The 19,079-nt window shown below is 38.3% G+C and overlaps 2 protein-coding genes across 2 annotated transcripts; one reads left to right on the forward strand and one right to left on the reverse strand.

Annotated features, from left to right (window-relative positions):
• Positions 1–736: 736 nt before the first annotated feature.
• On the reverse strand, positions 737–13,233 carry LOC105398631 (nucleolar complex protein 4 homolog B). Its single transcript, XM_038108494.2, has 10 exons — positions 13,036–13,233; positions 12,851–12,959; positions 12,328–12,530; positions 12,034–12,164; positions 11,648–11,787; positions 11,151–11,348; positions 3,714–3,885; positions 3,146–3,312; positions 2,630–2,802; positions 737–1,772 (listed from the first exon to the last, which is right to left on the reverse strand). Exons 1-10 carry the CDS (start codon positions 13,144–13,146, stop codon positions 1,653–1,655), a joined length of 1,524 nt encoding a protein of 507 aa, XP_037964422.2. The 5' UTR covers positions 13,147–13,233; the 3' UTR covers positions 737–1,652.
• A 314-nt stretch (positions 13,234–13,547) lies between these two features.
• LOC105398632 (uncharacterized protein C6orf136 homolog) lies at positions 13,548–18,378 on the forward strand. Its single transcript, XM_038108072.2, has 8 exons — positions 13,548–13,787; positions 14,132–14,380; positions 14,541–14,717; positions 15,216–15,304; positions 16,079–16,198; positions 16,695–16,796; positions 17,075–17,144; positions 17,372–18,378. The coding sequence occupies exons 1-8, from the start codon at positions 13,665–13,667 to the stop codon at positions 17,546–17,548; spliced, it is 1,107 nt and encodes a 368-aa protein (XP_037964000.1). The 5' UTR covers positions 13,548–13,664; the 3' UTR covers positions 17,549–18,378.
• The last annotated feature ends 701 nt before the right edge of the window (positions 18,379–19,079 follow it).

The following is a 19,079-nucleotide window of genomic DNA, read 5'->3' on the forward strand; positions in this document are numbered from 1 at the left end:
ACACTTTTTAATGATTTTTTTAATTGATCATTATGTGTACGATAAAAATCAAGCTATCACTTTATTAGACAATGACAGCACGACTTTAATCTAGTCATCGTGAAACAGGCTCTTACAATTTACTCAAAAAATTATATCTTTCGATACTGATTATGATATTGTAACTTATTCTGAAATTAGAAATAACCACTGATCCGCCCTACCATCACATCACCTTCTTCTGCTTATGTTACTGTCTTTATATCAAGTGTTAGGCGTTTAAAAGGTTTAGGTATTCATTTTCGTATACACTTCCTAATCATTTTTTGCGGCTCCATACGAAAAGATGTTAAACATCCCTCCAATACAATAACCTAGTACAATAAACTAGTATCACAAATCTGTAGCCGATAGGGAACAGTTCTTGTGACTCGGTACCGAAAATATGAGCACTTCTGTAAAACAAGAGAAAACTTATCAAATCTGTCTTGTCTGACCGGAATCTTAACTGTGGATTCAGTGATGTTTACTGTATAAATACTAAACAATTATATTCTCTTATTCTGCTTACCTAGCACCGGATGCAAGACGCGCACGACCAAAAAACGTGGCAAAAGGTGCTCATCATGCGGGCTCGAGACCGAGCGTGACGCAAAACTTTTACCACGTCTCGTTGTGTACATCTTGCGCCCCGTGCTAGGTATTCTACTAATCACAAATAAGATAAACATTTTGCTGATGTTTTGTTTCGGACATGCGTTATGTCGACTCACAACAACTGTTCCCCAGCCGCGTCGTTCCTGCGAGGTTTCAAAATTATAAACGACACAGCATGGACTCACAATGATATATGGCATAAATATAAAACTTAACTAAAAACTGAACCAGTTAGCTCCTTACAAATAGTATAAAATATATTAGTCATAAAACTAAAAGAACAAATAACACGATATCCTTTTATTATTATATTAAGATATACAGGGTGTTCTGGCCCAAAAATGTGAAATGCACTTAAAAAAGTAGATGTAGTTTTTTACATTAAAGGCATTTAAAGTTAACTTTTTGAATTTTCATGTTATATGTATGGGGTAGTTTTCAATTATGTATCAAATGATTTCAAACAATTATTCATTTAAAAGTATTCCAAAAACACGAATGTCAACCAGCAAGTCCGTCAAAATTGATTCATAACTCTGATTAGGTCATTTGCAACTTTTCTTAACTTCAAGGCTCCTTAATAATAAGTATACATTAGTTAAATTAATAATAATTTGTTAGTGTTGGTGCATTTTTAACTAAGAGGTACCGATCATACATGTTATCAAATCAAACAATACGAATAGACCCTATTTCATAGATAACAATACATAAGTGAAAAATAATAGCCGTATGTAGATTTCACGGCCATTGAATACAAAGTCTAGTATTGTTCAACATACATTTTGATCTGACAGGTATTACTGCAAAGGCCGAATATCCGAAGGTCATATTTTCTCACCATCTATGGAGTTCACAAATCCATGTTTTAACTCGAGCTTAATCCAGAGTTTTGTATACCGTAATTTCTTTGTTTTGCTTACATGACATATCACTCTCGAGTCACGCTCTGGGTCAACCTCGAGTTCAAACTCTCTCTCATTCTATCTGCCCAATACCACCTATCTCCGTCTCGCTCAGGCCATGATGTCCCAGTACTGCAGCAGGCGCTCCCCCTCCGGCAGCGCCATGCCCTGCGGCCGGAGGAAGTTCAGCTCGATCGTCTTGAAGTGGCGTTTGACCTCCGCGTCGAACAGCTGTGGGGAGAGGGGATAGGGATAAAAATTTTGGGACTTTAGATAGCCGGCAGTGGTTAGATGAGGAAGCCTTAGCACGGAATATTTGGCGCTATTTGTTCCTTAGCGTCAGCGCACACCGAACTGCAAAATGCTCGCGCATGGTCGAGCAAACTTTAGAACGCATACTCGAACATTTACTAGAAAGCTCGAGCATGGTCGAGCATCAAGTTGGGACGTGTATTCAATTTTGAAATGTATGGAATTATCATAAGATTAATTTTTCAATGATTTCACAATATGCTCTGCTCTGCTCTGCTCTTGGTGTGCGCTGACCCTTATTCAGCAGTGCACGAGTTATGGTCAAGAGTGTAGGTGCAATAAAAATATTAAATTTTTAAATTTTATGCGGATGTTTTCCGTCACTCGGTCAAGTAGAAACATACCCGTCGCGCCAGGGTCTTTTTTATTGTTTGTATATTCACTATGACTGTGCTATAAGTATACTAACTTCATTATGACTTATAGCATCAGGCATCGGCGCTGCGGCAACGATCAACTGCACAATAATCTAGTGCTGATTTACAGCTTTGTACGGCCGTACAAATACGGCTCAGTTTAGTTTTATAGCTCCGTTTTTCTTTCCAAATGGGGTGAGGGTTATAAAATGTTTTATTTCCGTCTTTCTTTCTCACCTCGTCATCACTGATGGGCTCCGGCATGGGCGCGGCGGCAACGATCGACTGCTCAATAATCTAGTGCTGATGACACACAGTAACCTGGTCTCTATGGCCGTTCAGTTTAGTTTTATAGCTCCATTTTTCTTTCCAAATGGGGAGAGGTCTTTAAAATGTTTTATTTCTCTCTTTCTCACTCACCTCGTCATCACTGATAGGCTCAGGCATGGGCGCGGCGGAGAGCGCGGCGGCGGCGGCGGCGCACACGCCGGGCGCGTGGTGCCGCCGCAGCGCGCGCAGCTCCCACAGCGAGGAGCCCAGCGCGCCGCTGCGCCGGGCTAGGGTTTCTTCCATTACGTACGGATCGTTGGACACTGGGGGAGAGATGGGGAAATGTTACACAGGTTTAAATTTTTTTAAATTTGTAATGAGAGTTGTGGCGCCATCTACGGATAAAATCCGATTTTACTTTTGAAAATGGAGGCATAGATGTTACACGGGTGCATTTTTAATAAGAGAGGTGGCGCCATCTGTTGATACGATTCGATTCTTGCTATTGGACGGATAGTGGAAGGGTTGGAAATAGTCAGTTGGCTGTGGCAGGCAATGATAGTAGACATAGCCACTGATGGAGGGTCGGTCCTAGTATTGGATCATTCTTCTGGCAGAGCAACAGCGAGGTTATTGAGCCTCACAACTGTTGGTATAAAGACTCACTAATAGCAGGCGTGTCCTCATAGCAGATCATCCTCTTCAAGGCCGGATGGCGGTGCAGCAGTGACGACACCAGGCCCACTAAGGCCACGGCTTCTTCAGGCGAGGCGAGCAGCGCCAGGCGGGACATGCGCTTGGCGAAGGCAGCTACTAGCGACTCGGGGAGGTGGCTGGTGGATGGAAAGGTGAATTGGTTAGTTGAGTGACTGATCTAGCTAGTATGTTGGGAGATTGAGCTAAATTATGGTGTAGGTGACTGTGGAAATTATGGTTAAATTATTAAGTGGATTTTTTAAACCACATAAGTTTCATTATGCGTTTGCGCTCTTTACTAGCTAAGGCACTTCTACCCGTTGGCTGTTGGTTATGATTCAACAGTTTTTCAAACTTTCTACAGTTATGTCTTTATTCTTAAACATTGCCGTTGGTTTTTTACTTGGATTAGGTTGATGGCAATATCGTCATCATTATTCAGATACTCGTGCTATACGCGATGCTATAGTAGAAGGAAAATTAAAAAACCCTAATTTTATAAATACAGAATCACATAACTTTCCATGCCAGTACTCACGTGGAACTCAAGAAGATGTCAGCCAGATGCATCAGCCTCCGCTTGTACCGCGTGGCGAACATGGCGGGCTCGAACATGGCGTACAGGCGGTCGTAGATGTCCGGGTACTCGATGTTGTGGTGCCGCACCAGCTCCAGGACTCCTTGCAGGGCGAGCATGCTGATTGGGCCGCCTGGGGAGAAAATCATAGCTAGATATTTACAGTGTAAGGCTGTAGACAGACTGTATTTCAACTGCACATTGCAGTTCAGATGCAGTTTGACCAAAAAAAATAATTAGTGCAATAAACTATACCTGGATCTTTTATTCGACGGAATTCTGACATTTCAAAAGTGATGCTACTTAAAAAGCTCTTAACCGAAAAAAGGAAAAATTTGGATCCATTACTGGGAAATAAAAAAATAAAATGACAGATTATGTATGGAATTCATATTAATTACTTTATTTTATTCTTTAGCTGGCATCATTCCTACTAAATTCAGGGAAAGTAAACCTTTTTAATCGATTTCAAAAAAAGATTCTTTATTCGGTACATACTTGTTATGTATGTACTTATGTAAGATTATTGGGACTGCACAACAAACAAATATACTTGCAAAATTTTATAGATGTATGTATGTTTATAATGTTTGTCCACGCATATCTCCGAAAAGATTGAACCAATTGCCACTATACATTTTTTTAATGGCTTACATTGAGCAGTCTAAGTATCATCATAATCGGTTAGTATTAATAATGATTAGATATTCTATTCTATTCTCTTTGGGGATGAAAGTACCTGCATCTGGCTCTCTCGAGTGGAACCTTTTTGCATATCCCCAAGGTCTAAACTGCCTTCCTAAGCTTGGACCATTTCCCACCACGCTGGTCCACTGCGGGTTGGTGGGTTCACATATCTAGATGTGCTAAATCTAGATATGCAGGTTTCCTAAGATGTTTTCCTTCACCGTAAGAGCGATGGTATACATTGTACTTAAGAGTCCAGACACTCAAACCGCTGAATTTACAGAAAACAAATATATATTTTATAGGTATTCAAAGGGCATTACTGAGATGCAATTTACATTAATTTTGAAGTAGAGGATTTCAGCTTCCCGATAAATATATATTTTTTCATTTTGGTGTTCAATTTGATACTTTTATTAGGCGCTAAACATGGCTCTGTTTAGCAAAAACGGGCGTAGAGCCATATTGACGCCCCTTGTTACGAGAAACTGTAACTAAATCAAGAAAAGCATTGTAATAATACCAATTCAAATATACTCTAGACCAATCTAGTTTAGCCACTTTTTAAAGAAATGCTATCATTTTCTTATTTTACGAGTTTATAAAGTTGAAATCGCGTCCATACAAAATACTATGGAAGCCATTTTGAAAACGGCAGACTTTTGACTTTGTTCAGTCGTCGCCCGGGCGGCGACCACGTCATACCCCATTTACACTCTCGCACGAGTGGCGAGGCGAGCGACAAGGCGAAGGGCGAGGCGCGAGTGTGAACAGACGCTCGTGGCTCGCCTCCTCGCTCGCCTCGCCACTCGCGGCGCTCGCGTCCGGAGCGGTTTTTGGGGCACGAGTCAAAGGAGCTCGCGTCGAGCTCGCGTCGCACGCGAGCGGGTGTTTACACTCTCGCGTCCGCTTGATTCTGGCTTCTACATCGTGCCGCGCAGGTTGTGTTCGTCGTCGTATAATTATAACGTAGTGTTTTTTCCTCAGTTGTATAATGGATTGATCGCAAGACGAAACATTTGATTTCATATAAGTAAATATTTCAATAAAATAATGAAAATAAAAAAACACTAAAACGTAAGAAATAAAAGCAGTACTTACCTGCTTAGATATATTAGTACTGTCACATAGAATAGGTCTAAACCATGTCTAAACCTTAAATTATTTCTTACGTTTTAGTGGTATTTTGAAGTCGTTTTTTTATCATTATTTTATTTTATTACTTATTTATACTTAGTTTATTTGCAATAATTGACAATCAAAATTAAGAAGCAAAAGAAACCTATAAGTCCTACTAGTCAGTAGTAAACACGAAGTAGTTGCTATATACCTACCGTTGAGGAGTTCCCTTGACTACCTTCCGTTTCCATCATCAGATCAGCTCAAGGTCACCATCATATTTTTTTAATGTTAAAAATACCTATGTGCTTTCTAAATTTCATTAACTACAATCGGTTAATAGGTACCCAAAATGGAAATTCATAGCCTGTTTTTAACCCTTTACCCACCCTTGGAGGTGGAATCAAAATTTGAAAAAAAATGGGATCTCAACCCAATACATAAAAAAAAGAATTTTCAAAATCGGTCCATAAACGGCGAAGTAATCGGTGATCATACATAAATTCTTTATTGTTGCGGCTAAAACTTCGACGTCCTCCATCGTTGCTAGCTCAAAGACAACTGAACTCTGCACGAGAGTGTAAACACCCACTCGCGTCGCACGCGAGTGGGTGTTTACATTCGCGCCTCCGCACGAGTGACGAGGCGAGCGAGGAGGCGAGGGCCGAGGCGAGAGTGTAAATGGGGTATCAGACGCAAAATCCACGCCAATTTATTTTTTCAAAATATTTTACAAAAACTGATTAAATAAACAAATTATGAGAACAGATATTATTATACTTACATATTTGCGATGAAAACTTTATTTACTAGTCATTTTTAATGAATAAAGCTTAGAAATGTTACATACAATTTGGTTTGTTTACATTTTGAACTATAGAGCTATGAAGGCATAGATAAAGAAATGACATGAGGCATAATTGACAACATTTCAAATAAAATGCTCACCGATTTTATTTTATTTTCGACGAGATATCACAAATTTAGATGACCCGTATTTTTTTATTTCTTAATATTTCTATGTTTTAATATATTTTTTTAATTTCAAAGTTCAAAATATTTATAATATGAGTGACGTCACGTCGAGGCTTGGGATAAAAATATTTTCGTTGCCTGCCTAACCTAAAAAAAAAAAAGTTGGATGACATTAACTTGACATGAACAAGGACCAATCAACTTCAACTTCAACTTTATTTTGTGGCAAGAACCAATCACGAACTTTCGTCATTGACAAGACACATAAAAGTGACAGACATTTGAGTGATGTTTGTCATTGTCAAAGTGACATAACATGTTTTTTTGTTGTTCATGTTTTAAAAGTAAAAGCGCGTTTAATTATTATGCCACATCGTGATGTCACGAATGATAATTTAGATTTTTATGTTTTTCTCTGAAATTAATCAATAGAAAAAACCGAAACATTTTTTTTTGTGAATATTAGAGCCATATCTCTAAATGGTTTTCGAATTTCAACTGTGTAAAATTTTGAAATGTTGTCAATTATGCAATAGACTGTGTTCTTATTCTGAGTTAGTCCCCGAAATCATGCAATCTATTGAAACCTTTCTAGGGTTCCGTATCTCAAAAGGTAAAAACGGAACCCATAAATGAGTCGATAAATAAATTATTTGTGTTAGTATTAGTTCGACTGCCATAAGTCATCTCCACACAAAATTTGGGAAAAGGAAGTTTTCGTTTTCTTTATTATTTAATGGTCACTGTAGGTACTTACCCAGTGATTTAATCAGTTAACTTGTGACCTTACAATTGCATTATTATAAACAAAACAACTATAACATTCATACAAATACGGAAAAGTTAAAAAAACAGTTTGGACTTATAACAGTTTATATGCCCATACAGGACTTATGCTGTTTTTATATGACACTTAAGGAATTATAGTTGTTTGAAAAATACCGATTTATATTTTATAAAGTTTTTATTTTACAAAATCACCAGGCCCTTCAAAATAGAAAGTATATTAGGTGGCAGAGGTAGAAATAAAAAATCAGGCCAAAATGTAAGTACCTACTGTATATTCTACCCGATAATGCCCTGTGTTTACTACGAAGATGCTACGTGGGTTGGAAAAAAAGGGGTTTTAAACTTACTTCGCCATAGTTTTCCTTGCTATAGTCGCTATAGTCTTCAACCTGTTTCTATTGCGAGCGCAACAATAACAATTTGATCCACATTTTCATTCATTTGAGTTAAAAATCACTAAGAGCGCAAACCACAACCTCGAAATTCTCAGCAAGACTGACGCCATGTTGAAAAAATTACGCTCTGTGATCGGCCGCAATGGACTTGTTAGTATTTGAAATGCGAAACGGTGTGATTTAATAGGATTTGAAAAAACTAAAAATTTTAACGGCTTAAAATCAGACAGGTGGTGAATAAAACCAAATTTGGTGTCTAACTGCTAACAGCTGACACAAAAAGCACCTTTATTGTTATTTTTTGCAAATAAATTAGATTTAAAGTGCGTTATTTGTGTTAAAATAGTGTGACAACATGGATTTACCTATTATTACGCCGCCGGCGGATAGTTTCAAAGTTTTTTTTTGGCGAAACTGGATAATTCTCAACAACAATATCAAGGTACGTTTATTGTTATTGTTTAGTTAATTTGTGAGATGAGAGCTTTGTAACATAGTCTTTTTGTTGACTCTTTTCTGGTCATGTTCATTCTAACCAGTCATTACAAAGTTGCTATACTATATTCCATTCAACGACTTCTCTGAATAACGTTCAGTCAAGACGTCGAACGTTACATTCAACGACTTGACGAGTTGTCCTTTAGCCATACAATTGAGTAGCGCCATCCAATGAACGCGCTAGTGATTCAATCAAAAAGGAGATTCAACCAGATGCCTGCGACATATACATTCAATAGTATTGAGGCTGTGAAAATGTCCATCTTGTAATCTAACCTGCAAAAAGTACTGAGACCTTAGTATATATTTTAGTTCTGCTACCGACCGCCTGGGGCGCTGTTCATATTTTCATACAAAATTACTCGATGAATTTTACACGTTCACGATGAAAATTTATGCTACGGTCTCAGTCGATGAGTGGAGTATCATTTTGATCATTTAAAAGAGATACTTAGTGTGGTTTCCTGGACGCTTCCGTGCTTCGGACGGCACATTAAGCCGTGGGTCTCGGTTGCTGTTTCAGCAGCAGTCATTAAGCCTAGTCAGAGGCCTTCGGGCAGCTTGAGAACATCTGGCGTCGGGTTGCCCACTTACCCAACAACTCTCTCAGAACCACCTTGTTTGTGCCAAAACAAGCGGCACACTAGGCCAGCATGGACTATATCGGCCTATGTACATGTAACATTATGTACTTTATATATAATAATACTTTAACAGGGTGTTTTGTAAGTCGATGTATTCCTTTAAATTCATTTTATTGTATTCATTTTCAGTTGATTGAATCCTTTAATGCCTTAAATCCGAAATTTCTGAAATATTTGATATTGTTTTTTTTTATTTTTGGTAAAATTTATGTTTAAACAAAAAAACAGTTCTTGAGTACTAACATTATTCAAACTAGTTTAGACACAATACCTCAACATAATATATTATTATTTTTACTGAAAACCAATAATTAGAATAAATTTTTTTAAAAAAAACACACACTCACGCCTTGTACTAATGTACTCCCTTGCGGGGTAGGCAGAGGTGCATTACTGCACCCACTTTTCGCCAGAGTTGTGTAAGTCCCAATGTAATAGGGGGCGGGCCTATTTCCATTTTACGGGCACATCCAAGACCCGAGAACAAATATCTGTGTTTAAACAAATATTTGCCCCGACCTGGAATCGAACCGGTCGGGGCAGATATTTGTTATATAAAAAAAATTATTACCTAAATTAACTTTATAACAATCCATATAACTAACATAAATTGATAAAGTTATCACCAAAATATGGGCAAAACCACCAGAGCAGGCGGAGGAAACTGAGAGTAAAAGTTGTTAAGAATGAAAAAAAATCTTGTTGCAATAATTATTAAATGTAGCAACAGTCATCACCCCTTACGGGATTACATTAACTTGTGTATATTGTCCCAAGTTAAAGTGCACATCCGAATCATAGTGATACAACTCGTCATTCTAAACTGATTTTGTTCTAATACTTTTGAATATTTGCGAATGTTGTTTTTTTCCAATTCATAGAAACTTTGTTGGTAATGTGAGTTTTTACTATGGAGAGTAGATATATTTTTTCACGAATTTCCAAAAATCGTAGAACAAAAGTTGTTTAGAATAACGAATTGTGCGACTATGATTCGGATGTATAGGTAAGTACCTACTTTAACTTGGACACCTGTATATTGTCATTCGGTGGCCACTTTGTCGACTTTCACTTTAAATTTTGATGTTTTATTAAAATGGCCACCGACTGACGCACCAAATACGCATTCATAAAATTCACATAATTATGTCATACATTTTTATTACCAAAATGCCGTGTCTGTAAAATTGCTTATACATAGGTACGATCTCATGTCATTGTTCCTGGAGCGCCCCTCGCCCCTCAAGTTCAACTCGCAAATTTTGACAGATTCTCATTTTCATTCGAGGAAGTCTGGAGCCTTAAGTTAAAAGAACTCATTGGTACATGTCAGTGCCGGGATTCGAACCCGCATCTCTTGCGTGAGAAGCGGGCGCTTACCCGACAGAGCTACCACCGCTCTTATTATTATTTAGTAATCGATTAGATATTTTAATAATCAATTATATTTTTTCTTTATTTATTAATTTATACTTTAATTAAGTATATTATTTTTGTGATGTAAAGGGACGTAATTATTACTCACCGTAGGTATATCCCCTTTTAATTTGGGTCGCCGCACCTAATAAAATGGATAGGTACATTCACTAACAAATAAAATGTATAGAGTAGTTTAGACTTAGATGGTCAGGGGGGTCACTCTCTAAATCGACGAACGAACGAACAAGAATTGTCACGCAATCGGCACGCTTAATACAACGAGATAGAGCCGAGCTCTTGTTCGTTCGTTCATTTGATTTTGGTAGTGGCCCTCCAGACTCGTATTGAAAAAAGGGCTCAGCCAAAAAAGGTTTGTGATCTCTGACATGTCAAAAGTAGATAACTGTCAGAATTCCGTCGAATAAAAGATCCAGGTATAGTATATTTTGGTCCTGTCGAAAATATTTGTATGCATGATACCTCACATTATAACGCGGGCGTATGTATTTTATATGACAATGCGGCCCGTTGCGAGCCAATTTGACGCTTGCGGCCCAGCGCAAGACAGCAGCGCCCACTGGCACGCGAGGGGGCGCCACTAGTGCCCGGCCTTATGATGTTTTATTGCGAATGCGGGCTTATCTACTCAAGTCTCGGCAGTATACTGGTATATTACGGTCTCGGCGAATCATTTGTATCCAACACAAGATAGATCGCGCTCATCATAACGCGGACGAATGTATTTTATGTCAATATGACCTGGTGCATTAGTATGCGAAGCGGTAGTCTATATAAAATACATATGTAGAGCTATTTTCGCGCTGCCAACTTTCATAAAGCGTGCGATCCTTAAAAGCGTTCGAAGTACTTACCAGCATCAAGACAGTCACAAAGCATATCGGTCGCCTGCTGTGGTTTACTCAGCAGCGGCATGAGTCGCTCCACGAGCAGCAGCAGCGCGCGGCGGCGCGGCCCCGCGGCCGACAGCAGCGCCCACTGGCACGCGAAGCCCCAGCAGCGGTTGGCGTAGCGCCGGCAGGTCGCCGGGTTGTAGGTGAAGGAGGGTTTGCCTGGGGAGGGAGAGATGGATGTAGAGGTGGGTAGTACTGGGGAAAAATGGTGCTCTCTGAGTGACGTATCAACTGTGCCCTGGGCGGTTATTCTCTCAGCATAATCAAGAACGCTTTTCAAGCTCTGGTATATGTTACTGACATAATAAATGAACGAAAATCTATTTTCACGCTTTCCTATTTTAGTAAGCAAATCAAATGGATATAGAAATGGATTATTCTAGAAGCAAAAAACACTACAATTTAATCATATATTTATACTCAAGGAAATCATTTATGTCATAGAATCCCACACTCACCTTCAGCATCACAAAGCACCTTCTCCCCCTTCTCGTCATCATCAGCCCGTCTCTTCACGGCTCCATCCACGACAATCTGCACCGAGAGCAGCTTGTCCAGCAGCTCCAGGTAGTTCTCCATGTACACTGATGAGGGGTTCCTGGCGTAGGTGTATCATTGATGAGTTGGTAGTTTATGAGTTTTAGGACAGATTTTTCAAGAGTGAGATTAAAGTTACCTTTACATAAAAACTACATTGAGTGAAGCAGCAATATGCAACTTTCCTAACTTCCATAATTATGTTCACAAGATATTAATAGTTTTACTAAAAAAAGTTTTTAGAAATCTGTGTTGGTAAATTTTCACAGTGCAAATTGTAATATTATACACGGTTTTATTAACATACTTTCGGTAAGCAATGGTGGGCAACACCTTCAGCCCATACTGCTGCACGTCGCGGTGCTCGCTGAACTCCTGGAAGCGAGCGATGGGAGCCGCCATTGACACCTCCGAGTCTAGTAGCATGCTGAATATGTTCTGGAATTTACATAAATGGTGTATTATTTATTTACAAATGGTAGTATAACAATACATTAATTAGTTAAATTACTATTAAAGGCTGAACGGAAGATGGTCTTTCCTGTCAATTTATATTAAAATATAAGTTAATAAATTATTTCAAAATAAAATTTGTTCATACCTTCAGTCTCACAGCAGGAAACTGATAGCTAACACTTTCTTCCAGTGGATATTTCCCCTCGGCCTGCATCAGCTTGCATGCGGTGACAAGGGCCTGCAGGCGGGAGCTCATGCGGCCCATCTTGATGCAGTTCAGAGTGCATTTCAGTGCCGTCTCGTAGCACTCGTTCAGCCATTTCGCATATTGCGCCTCTGGAGTGTTCACTGTTGATAAAATTTTAATAGAATTAGTAGACATAGGTGGGGTTTTTATGAGATTTGGAAATTAATTTTTTAATCCCGTTTGCTAAATAGGTACATCCTAACACAGTGGCTGGCTTCTTGGGCTATAAGGTGTAGTTTTTAGGTTAGATTTCATTTGATAATGAACATGATTGCATTAGGTCATAACACTCTCAATCAAATTGATCAATCATTGATAGGTATACTATCTTAATGATAGTCTATACAAGGAGTCATTGAGTAGGCAGTAAACAAACATAACATATAAAGTACGTAGAAGTATGTATAGCAAGGTCCAATACCTGACGGGTTCAAAGGCTCGATGTGCTGTACTAAATCGCCTCTTTTCAGTAGCTCCGTAAATATCACCTCTATCGTAAGCAGCAGAGGTGAGAAATTATCAGTTTCAGCCTAAAAATAAAGAAAAAAATGCATTAAAACATGCCGTCTTGTAAGTCGTAATTAATCGGGCGGCGCTTGTACTTACCTCAAACAATTTTAATATATCCGCGAGGTTGTTGGCGTGTCTCTTTGAATTCAGGAAATCATTCGCTTTGTTGCGAAGCTGTGAGGAATTCATTTTAGGAGTGGCACTCATTAATATCAGTGGTAAATTAAATTTGAGAAAAATGCTCAAAGATTTTCAAGAAAACACACCATTACACACTGAAAAAAAAAGTATTATATTCTGTGGTTATGGTAAATGTCAAAATTCACAGAGTTGTGACACTATGGCGACCAGTGATTATTATTCTGAGACCAAGGCAGAAGAAGACGTCTATCATCGTAGGCGCCGTCGCCGCTTTTCTTGAACCTGTGATATAGTACCTTGCTCATGTTGTTATTTGAATATATTTGTGGCATAGAACAATGTTGATAGACTGAAATAAACGCACTTACTGTTATTATTAGGTTGCAATAAATATATTACTATTCTTGGTGACATATTCTGTGAGCCTGTGTTGCCAGCCTATTGATCAGCTGTCAATGTCAACTGTCTATTTGTGTTCTTTTACTTTGACAGGTTTTGCGGATTGTGATGTCGGAAAATTGTGCAAAATATAAAATATTTTGTGAATTCCAGTGTCTACGTACGATATAATCGCTTATGTGAAAATGGCCATCTGTTTGCGTTCCCTGTCCCATAAAATTTTGCCGATACACGGTATTGTATCGACTAAAAACCACACTAACCGACTGTCCCGGAAAATTGCACTGCGGACGCAATTTCTAGAAGATGTAAGTAAATTAAGCTCAAGTGGTCATCTCTTTGTTAATTCATTATATTCTTACAATAATAATATTATTTAAGAGCTGAATAATCTTGTGTCGTTTGGTTTAATGCAACTCTTCTGCAAACTATCATGTATTATGATTATGACATGAAACCTTGGTCTTGGCAACTGCTAATAATTAATTTACACATTACAATATACATCATATGTATGTGCTTTAAAAGCCAATAAATTTTATACGATATGTTTTGATTTAATGTTTTACAAATTGAGCACTAGAAGAAATATTTTTAGGTTAATTAATGCATGATTAATTGATTATAGAGGTTATATCAATGTACATTGCAGTTTCTGAACACCCGGCCGATCTCGTGCTGCCAGACGGCGCCACGAAGCCCTGAAGTCTCTCTGGATGATTACAAGCACCACCCTGAACACAGTTTGCAAAATGTCCAAATAAAATCTTGGAAGCCATTACAAATTGATGAGGATGGGATAGAAGTGAAGAGCTTGAGTCTCACGTCTGATGACTATGTGGAGCAGAGAGCGGTCCCCGTCTGTATGAATGATATTGATTTCACAAGATTTAATACAGAGGTTTGTCACATTTATAATTGAAATTGACCTAATTGTGTTTATCAAATAAATTATCAGTAAACAATTAACTTAGTTATTAAAAGAAAGAAATAAAATTATATGAAATGTACCAAACACAAAAACTAAAACTGCCATTAAATTCATCTTTCAACCTCCACAGCAACAATTTGAACCAACCTGTTTGTCGGACTTTGAGCGAGATGCGGTGGCGTACTGCAGTCCCGGTAACCTGTCCCCGGCGCTGGCATCCTCCACGCAGAACACCCCCACCCCGACCCCCACCGGGGCTCCCAGCAACGAGCAGCTACAGCATGTCTACAAGGTGCTATCAGAAACTGTAAGTGGTAGAAAGATATTTGTTTTCTTGGAATACATGATGAGGAAACCTGCATAGGTACCTGATACCTGTATATTTAGCATATCTATATTAATGTGAACCCACCACCCCAATAACCTGGAGTTGGGGACCTTGGGAATATGCACAATTCCATTAGAGAGAGCCAGGTGCAGGTACTTACCCTTGCAGAGATTAAAATAGAATAGAGGGAGTATGTATATTGTGTGCATTGCTTGCCTGGTAGTTGTGAAACTAATGGACTGATTGAAATGCATTCCATTTGTTATTAGAGAGGTGACATGAAAATAGGGTTTCTGGAAATGTTTCCTGTAGGTTTTAATTTTGGTATAAAAGACTTCCACCCACCATAAACAGCATAAAGAGAGTTTAAAGAAAAGAAAAAAAAACTGATTGGGTTCCGTGGGCGACAAAGAGCCTTTTAGCAGGTCCTGCTTACAAACAGTAAGATGTAATCTGATCCGGGATATTATCTTCCAGATGCCGAACCTGTTTGTGAAGCCCATGGACTACTCCATCTACCACCCAGAGCTGATATTTGTGAACAACATTCGCGGTATTACTACTACGTGAGTTAGCAATATTGTTTTTACGGTTTTTACTATTGTAATGGGTTTTTTACATTTAAATGGATTTGAATCCCCATATTTTTTTGGAATTGTAATTTTTATATTTTTCGTCCATATACATATATATATTTTTTGGCCAGGCAAGATATCTCGCCTGAATATCCTTCATCATCTCATGTTACTTTTTGTTAGCATATTTGTAACAAACGCTAAATGAATCTATTCATTCTACTCAACATCACTTAATAAGACCACTTTCGTATAGCACTATATGCAGCAGATTACCTATACATATTCTACCTAGCAGTCACATTTAAAAAGACTATGTGAGTGTAGTACGCGGCGGAGTTGTGGTGTCACTTTTCACCCGCAGTTTCCATTAGGATAGGGTAGGTACTTGGTAGGTAGAAGGGAGTGACATCCAACTATCTGTACCTGTCATCAGCTGATTGTGCACATCCTACAAATAATGACCCTATGACCTTTTGGCCCCAACAACCTCCCTCTAGTGTAAAGTATAATCAGCTTCCTAAGTAGCTATTTTATTAACCGTCTTGGTATGTTATCCAAACCAAAAGGTTACTAGCGCTATGTAACGATATTTCCTATTGCCATAATTATGTACTATCTATTTACCTACCCACGGCGATTCGGTAGAGATTTGAATAGGTCATTAGTTTGACAAGTGTAGTAGTTACGTATAACTACTTATGAAGCTGACCATTATATAATATATACCATATACTAACCAGAGCTGTGTCCCGTGTGTTGCAGCGGTCTGTTCCACTACGTGAAGCAGGTGGCGCTGCTGCGCACGGTGGGGCACCTGCGCTTCGCGTACGTCAAGCTCGAGGTCATGAAGATCACCGCGCACCCCGAGGACTCCACCATCAAGTGAGCGAAATATACTTTTGTAGATTTTACTAGGAAGTTAATAAACTCATGAATGTTCTAAAAAAATAACCATTAATGTCCCGGTGACTACTGTAACCCAGACACAATAGGTTTTTAATTGTCACTTATTTTTCGGTATGTGAGAGGTTTATTAGCATGATGAAATTTAATTTTGAAGAAACTGCTGTGTTTTTTTATTTAACTTTCGACCTTCTAGGTATAAGGAGATAGGTTCTAAAAAAATAATCGTTAACGTCCCGTGACCCTTTGCTAACCAAGACACAATAGGTTTTTAATTGTCTCGTATTTTTCGGGATGGGAGAGGTTAATTAGCATGATGAATGAAGTTACCTATCAGTTTTAGAAAAAACACTTTTAAACATAAGTTAGTTTATTTTTCCAATTAGCGGTGCTAGTTAGCCTTTCTTGCAGCGTGAAAAATTAGTGTTTCACTATTTACGAATACTTTTATAAAGAAGAACTATGTAATTTTCAGAATGCGGTGGCGAGTGCGCGGCATCTCGGGGCTGAAGATCTTCTTCACGTTCTGGAAGTACAAGCTGTGGGACATGAAGCAAGTCTTCAAGGACCAAGAACTGTAAGTTACATTGTGTGTAAATAATTACGATTTTTGGCAGTTAGCTGCATTACCTAGTGCACTTTTGTACCTCGTTATACCCACGAACCAACTATACACCGATTCATGCAAACACGAATGGTTTGTGGGTTTGACAAGTGATAAAACTGTTAATACTAATAAAGCGCACTCATAAACCAATCCTAGTGTTTTTATTGCAATAATTGAATATTTAAGTACGAGGCGCCAGCCTGTTTCTAAATACATGGGCACTCCCTAAACTGTATGTTGTTCAACAGGTGGTACGATGGATTCTCGACCTTCTACGTGGGCGGAGACGGACTTATACAGAAGCATGTGGCCGATAAGGTAATTTGTTATTTATTTGAATTACCCTAATAGCCCTTGCAGCTTCGAATGGAATAGATTTGAACCACTCGATGCCGTTGTTGGAAGCTATGTACCTATGCCGCTCGGTCGCATTTTGGTATCATGCGGCAAGCATCAAAGCATGCTTAAAAAATCAACATTATAACCCCCATTTTCATTATCAGTCCTTATATGACTTCAACATCAACAACTTTTACTTACAACAGGTAATGCCAGATCAGGACACCATCATAGACGACGCGGAGAAAGCCCCAATAGCCGCCAAGCTCGCCCTGCTCATAGGTCTCTTACCCAGAAACTACTTGTCCGACGTATCTCCCTACTTCAGCGCGTCATCAGGAACCGCCGACCAATCACCGCTGCCCTTCAAGGTACTCGAGTGAATGAATGAAAGGGAAAAAGAACGAACGAAACGCAAGTGAAGACCTCTTTAGTGAGAAGGAAACAGTTGACCTCTGTAGCTCTAGGTAAAGTTGAGGGCACGGATGTGATTATTTATTTATGTATTATGAATTATTGTTGATTTTATAAGCCTCTCTTACAGTCAAGTGACGTGAGAGGTATAACAAACGATAGATATTAACACCCCAGTATCGTAGATTAAAATTCTTAAAATCTATGTGGGAAAAAAATATGACCTTTTTTTAAGGTACTTTTATAGCTAGTTAATGAAATAGATCGATATCGCCTCGCATCTCAATAAGCATCCCACCCATACAGCTATTCAGACCCTACAAGTCAAACCTTCCTCGCGCTTTCATAAACAACAGCGCAGCATTATACCTCTAATGTTGATAAATTATTTATTTCATAAATGCACTTTTTCTACCATAAAATGAGTTTTTTCGCCATTTACATAGCAATCCGATATGTAACGTATTATTATCATGGGAATTATATACTCACAAAAAGTTGAATTGAGATTTAAATCCGATTAGGTATTCTCGCCATTTTTTTCAATGTCAGACATAGTAACTATGCATTACAGTTATCTTCAAGTGTTATATTTTTATGAATTGTTTTCTATTATGTTGTAACTTATTCCTGACACTAGTTTTATAATGATTATGTTTGTACAAATTTGTGTTTTTACATCCTCGTATTTGCGAGCAATGTTGAAAACACCAGCGGTTTAGTTTTTAGTTCTAACTGTGAATGCCTTGTAGTTTGTAGATATGTTGTATATTGCTAAACCAATAAAATTATTATGTTATTTTGTGTTTTACTATCTTTTACCTAACCTATACAGCATCTCTGTAGTTTTGTCACAGTTCGGCCTTGATAGCGATATAAAGTTTAGTCACAGCTTGTCGTACGCACCATGCTAGGCCCATAGAGAAAAAATAAATAATTGTGAGGCCTCTACAAGTTTAAACAAAAGTAGGTAATAAAAACTACTTGCTAAAGCTTAAGGTTGAGTCCGCTGAAGTAAGAGCTTGCGTTTTAGTTTTTTGGGTGTCTATTCATTCAACGAGGAATAGTTTATCTTCACACTAGAACTGACGGCAGAACTTCAAGCATAGAATAGATTCAAAAGCAATAAGATAAAGGATAAATATGTACAAGACAGCGTTTGTTGAATGTTATTTATTAATTAAATATAATAGATTACAAATAAAAAAGTAATAGAAAAGGACTGCCTACTAGAGTAATCACCGGAGGGCTTCTAATAAAAAAAGATCACTTTTTGAAAATTAGTTTATGTGTATAGGTACCAACTGTAGGTACGATTTTTGTAAAGGCTGATAGATCGTTATTCCAACCAAGCAAGTATAATTTAGCTTATATTTACAAGACTTTAAGTTGTTCTTCATCGAAGCCCTCGCGCTTTTAATACTTAAATAGGATATTATGAAAGATATGGCAAACTGTTCCCATGCTGCTCTCTGATCATTTTGTCATAACACATCACAA

This window comes from Plutella xylostella, chromosome 15, assembly GCF_932276165.1.
Source record: "Plutella xylostella chromosome 15, ilPluXylo3.1, whole genome shotgun sequence".
NCBI lineage: Eukaryota > Metazoa > Arthropoda > Insecta > Lepidoptera > Plutellidae > Plutella > Plutella xylostella.

Bases quoted from the DNA above. Each gene is read 5' to 3' on its own strand.
- LOC105398631 (XM_038108494.2), bottom strand. From the start codon at position 13,146: ATGAGTGCCACTCCTAAAATGAATTCCTCACAGCTTCGCAACAAAGCG. The intron at 12,531-12,850 runs GTATTGGACCTT...TTTTATCAACAG, and splicing joins CGAGCCTTTGAACCCGTCAG to TGAACACTCCAGAGGCGCAA. The intron at 11,349-11,647 runs GTGAGTGTGGGA...CTCCCTCCCCAG, and splicing joins GGTGCTTTGTGATGCTGAAG to GCAAACCCTCCTTCACCTAC.
- LOC105398632 (XM_038108072.2), top strand. From the start codon at position 13,665: ATGGCCATCTGTTTGCGTTCCCTGTCCCATAAAATTTTGCCGATACAC. The intron at 14,718-15,215 runs GTAAGTGGTAGA...ATTATCTTCCAG, and splicing joins ACAAGGTGCTATCAGAAACT to ATGCCGAACCTGTTTGTGAA. The intron at 17,145-17,371 runs GTAATTTGTTAT...TACTTACAACAG, and splicing joins AGAAGCATGTGGCCGATAAG to GTAATGCCAGATCAGGACAC.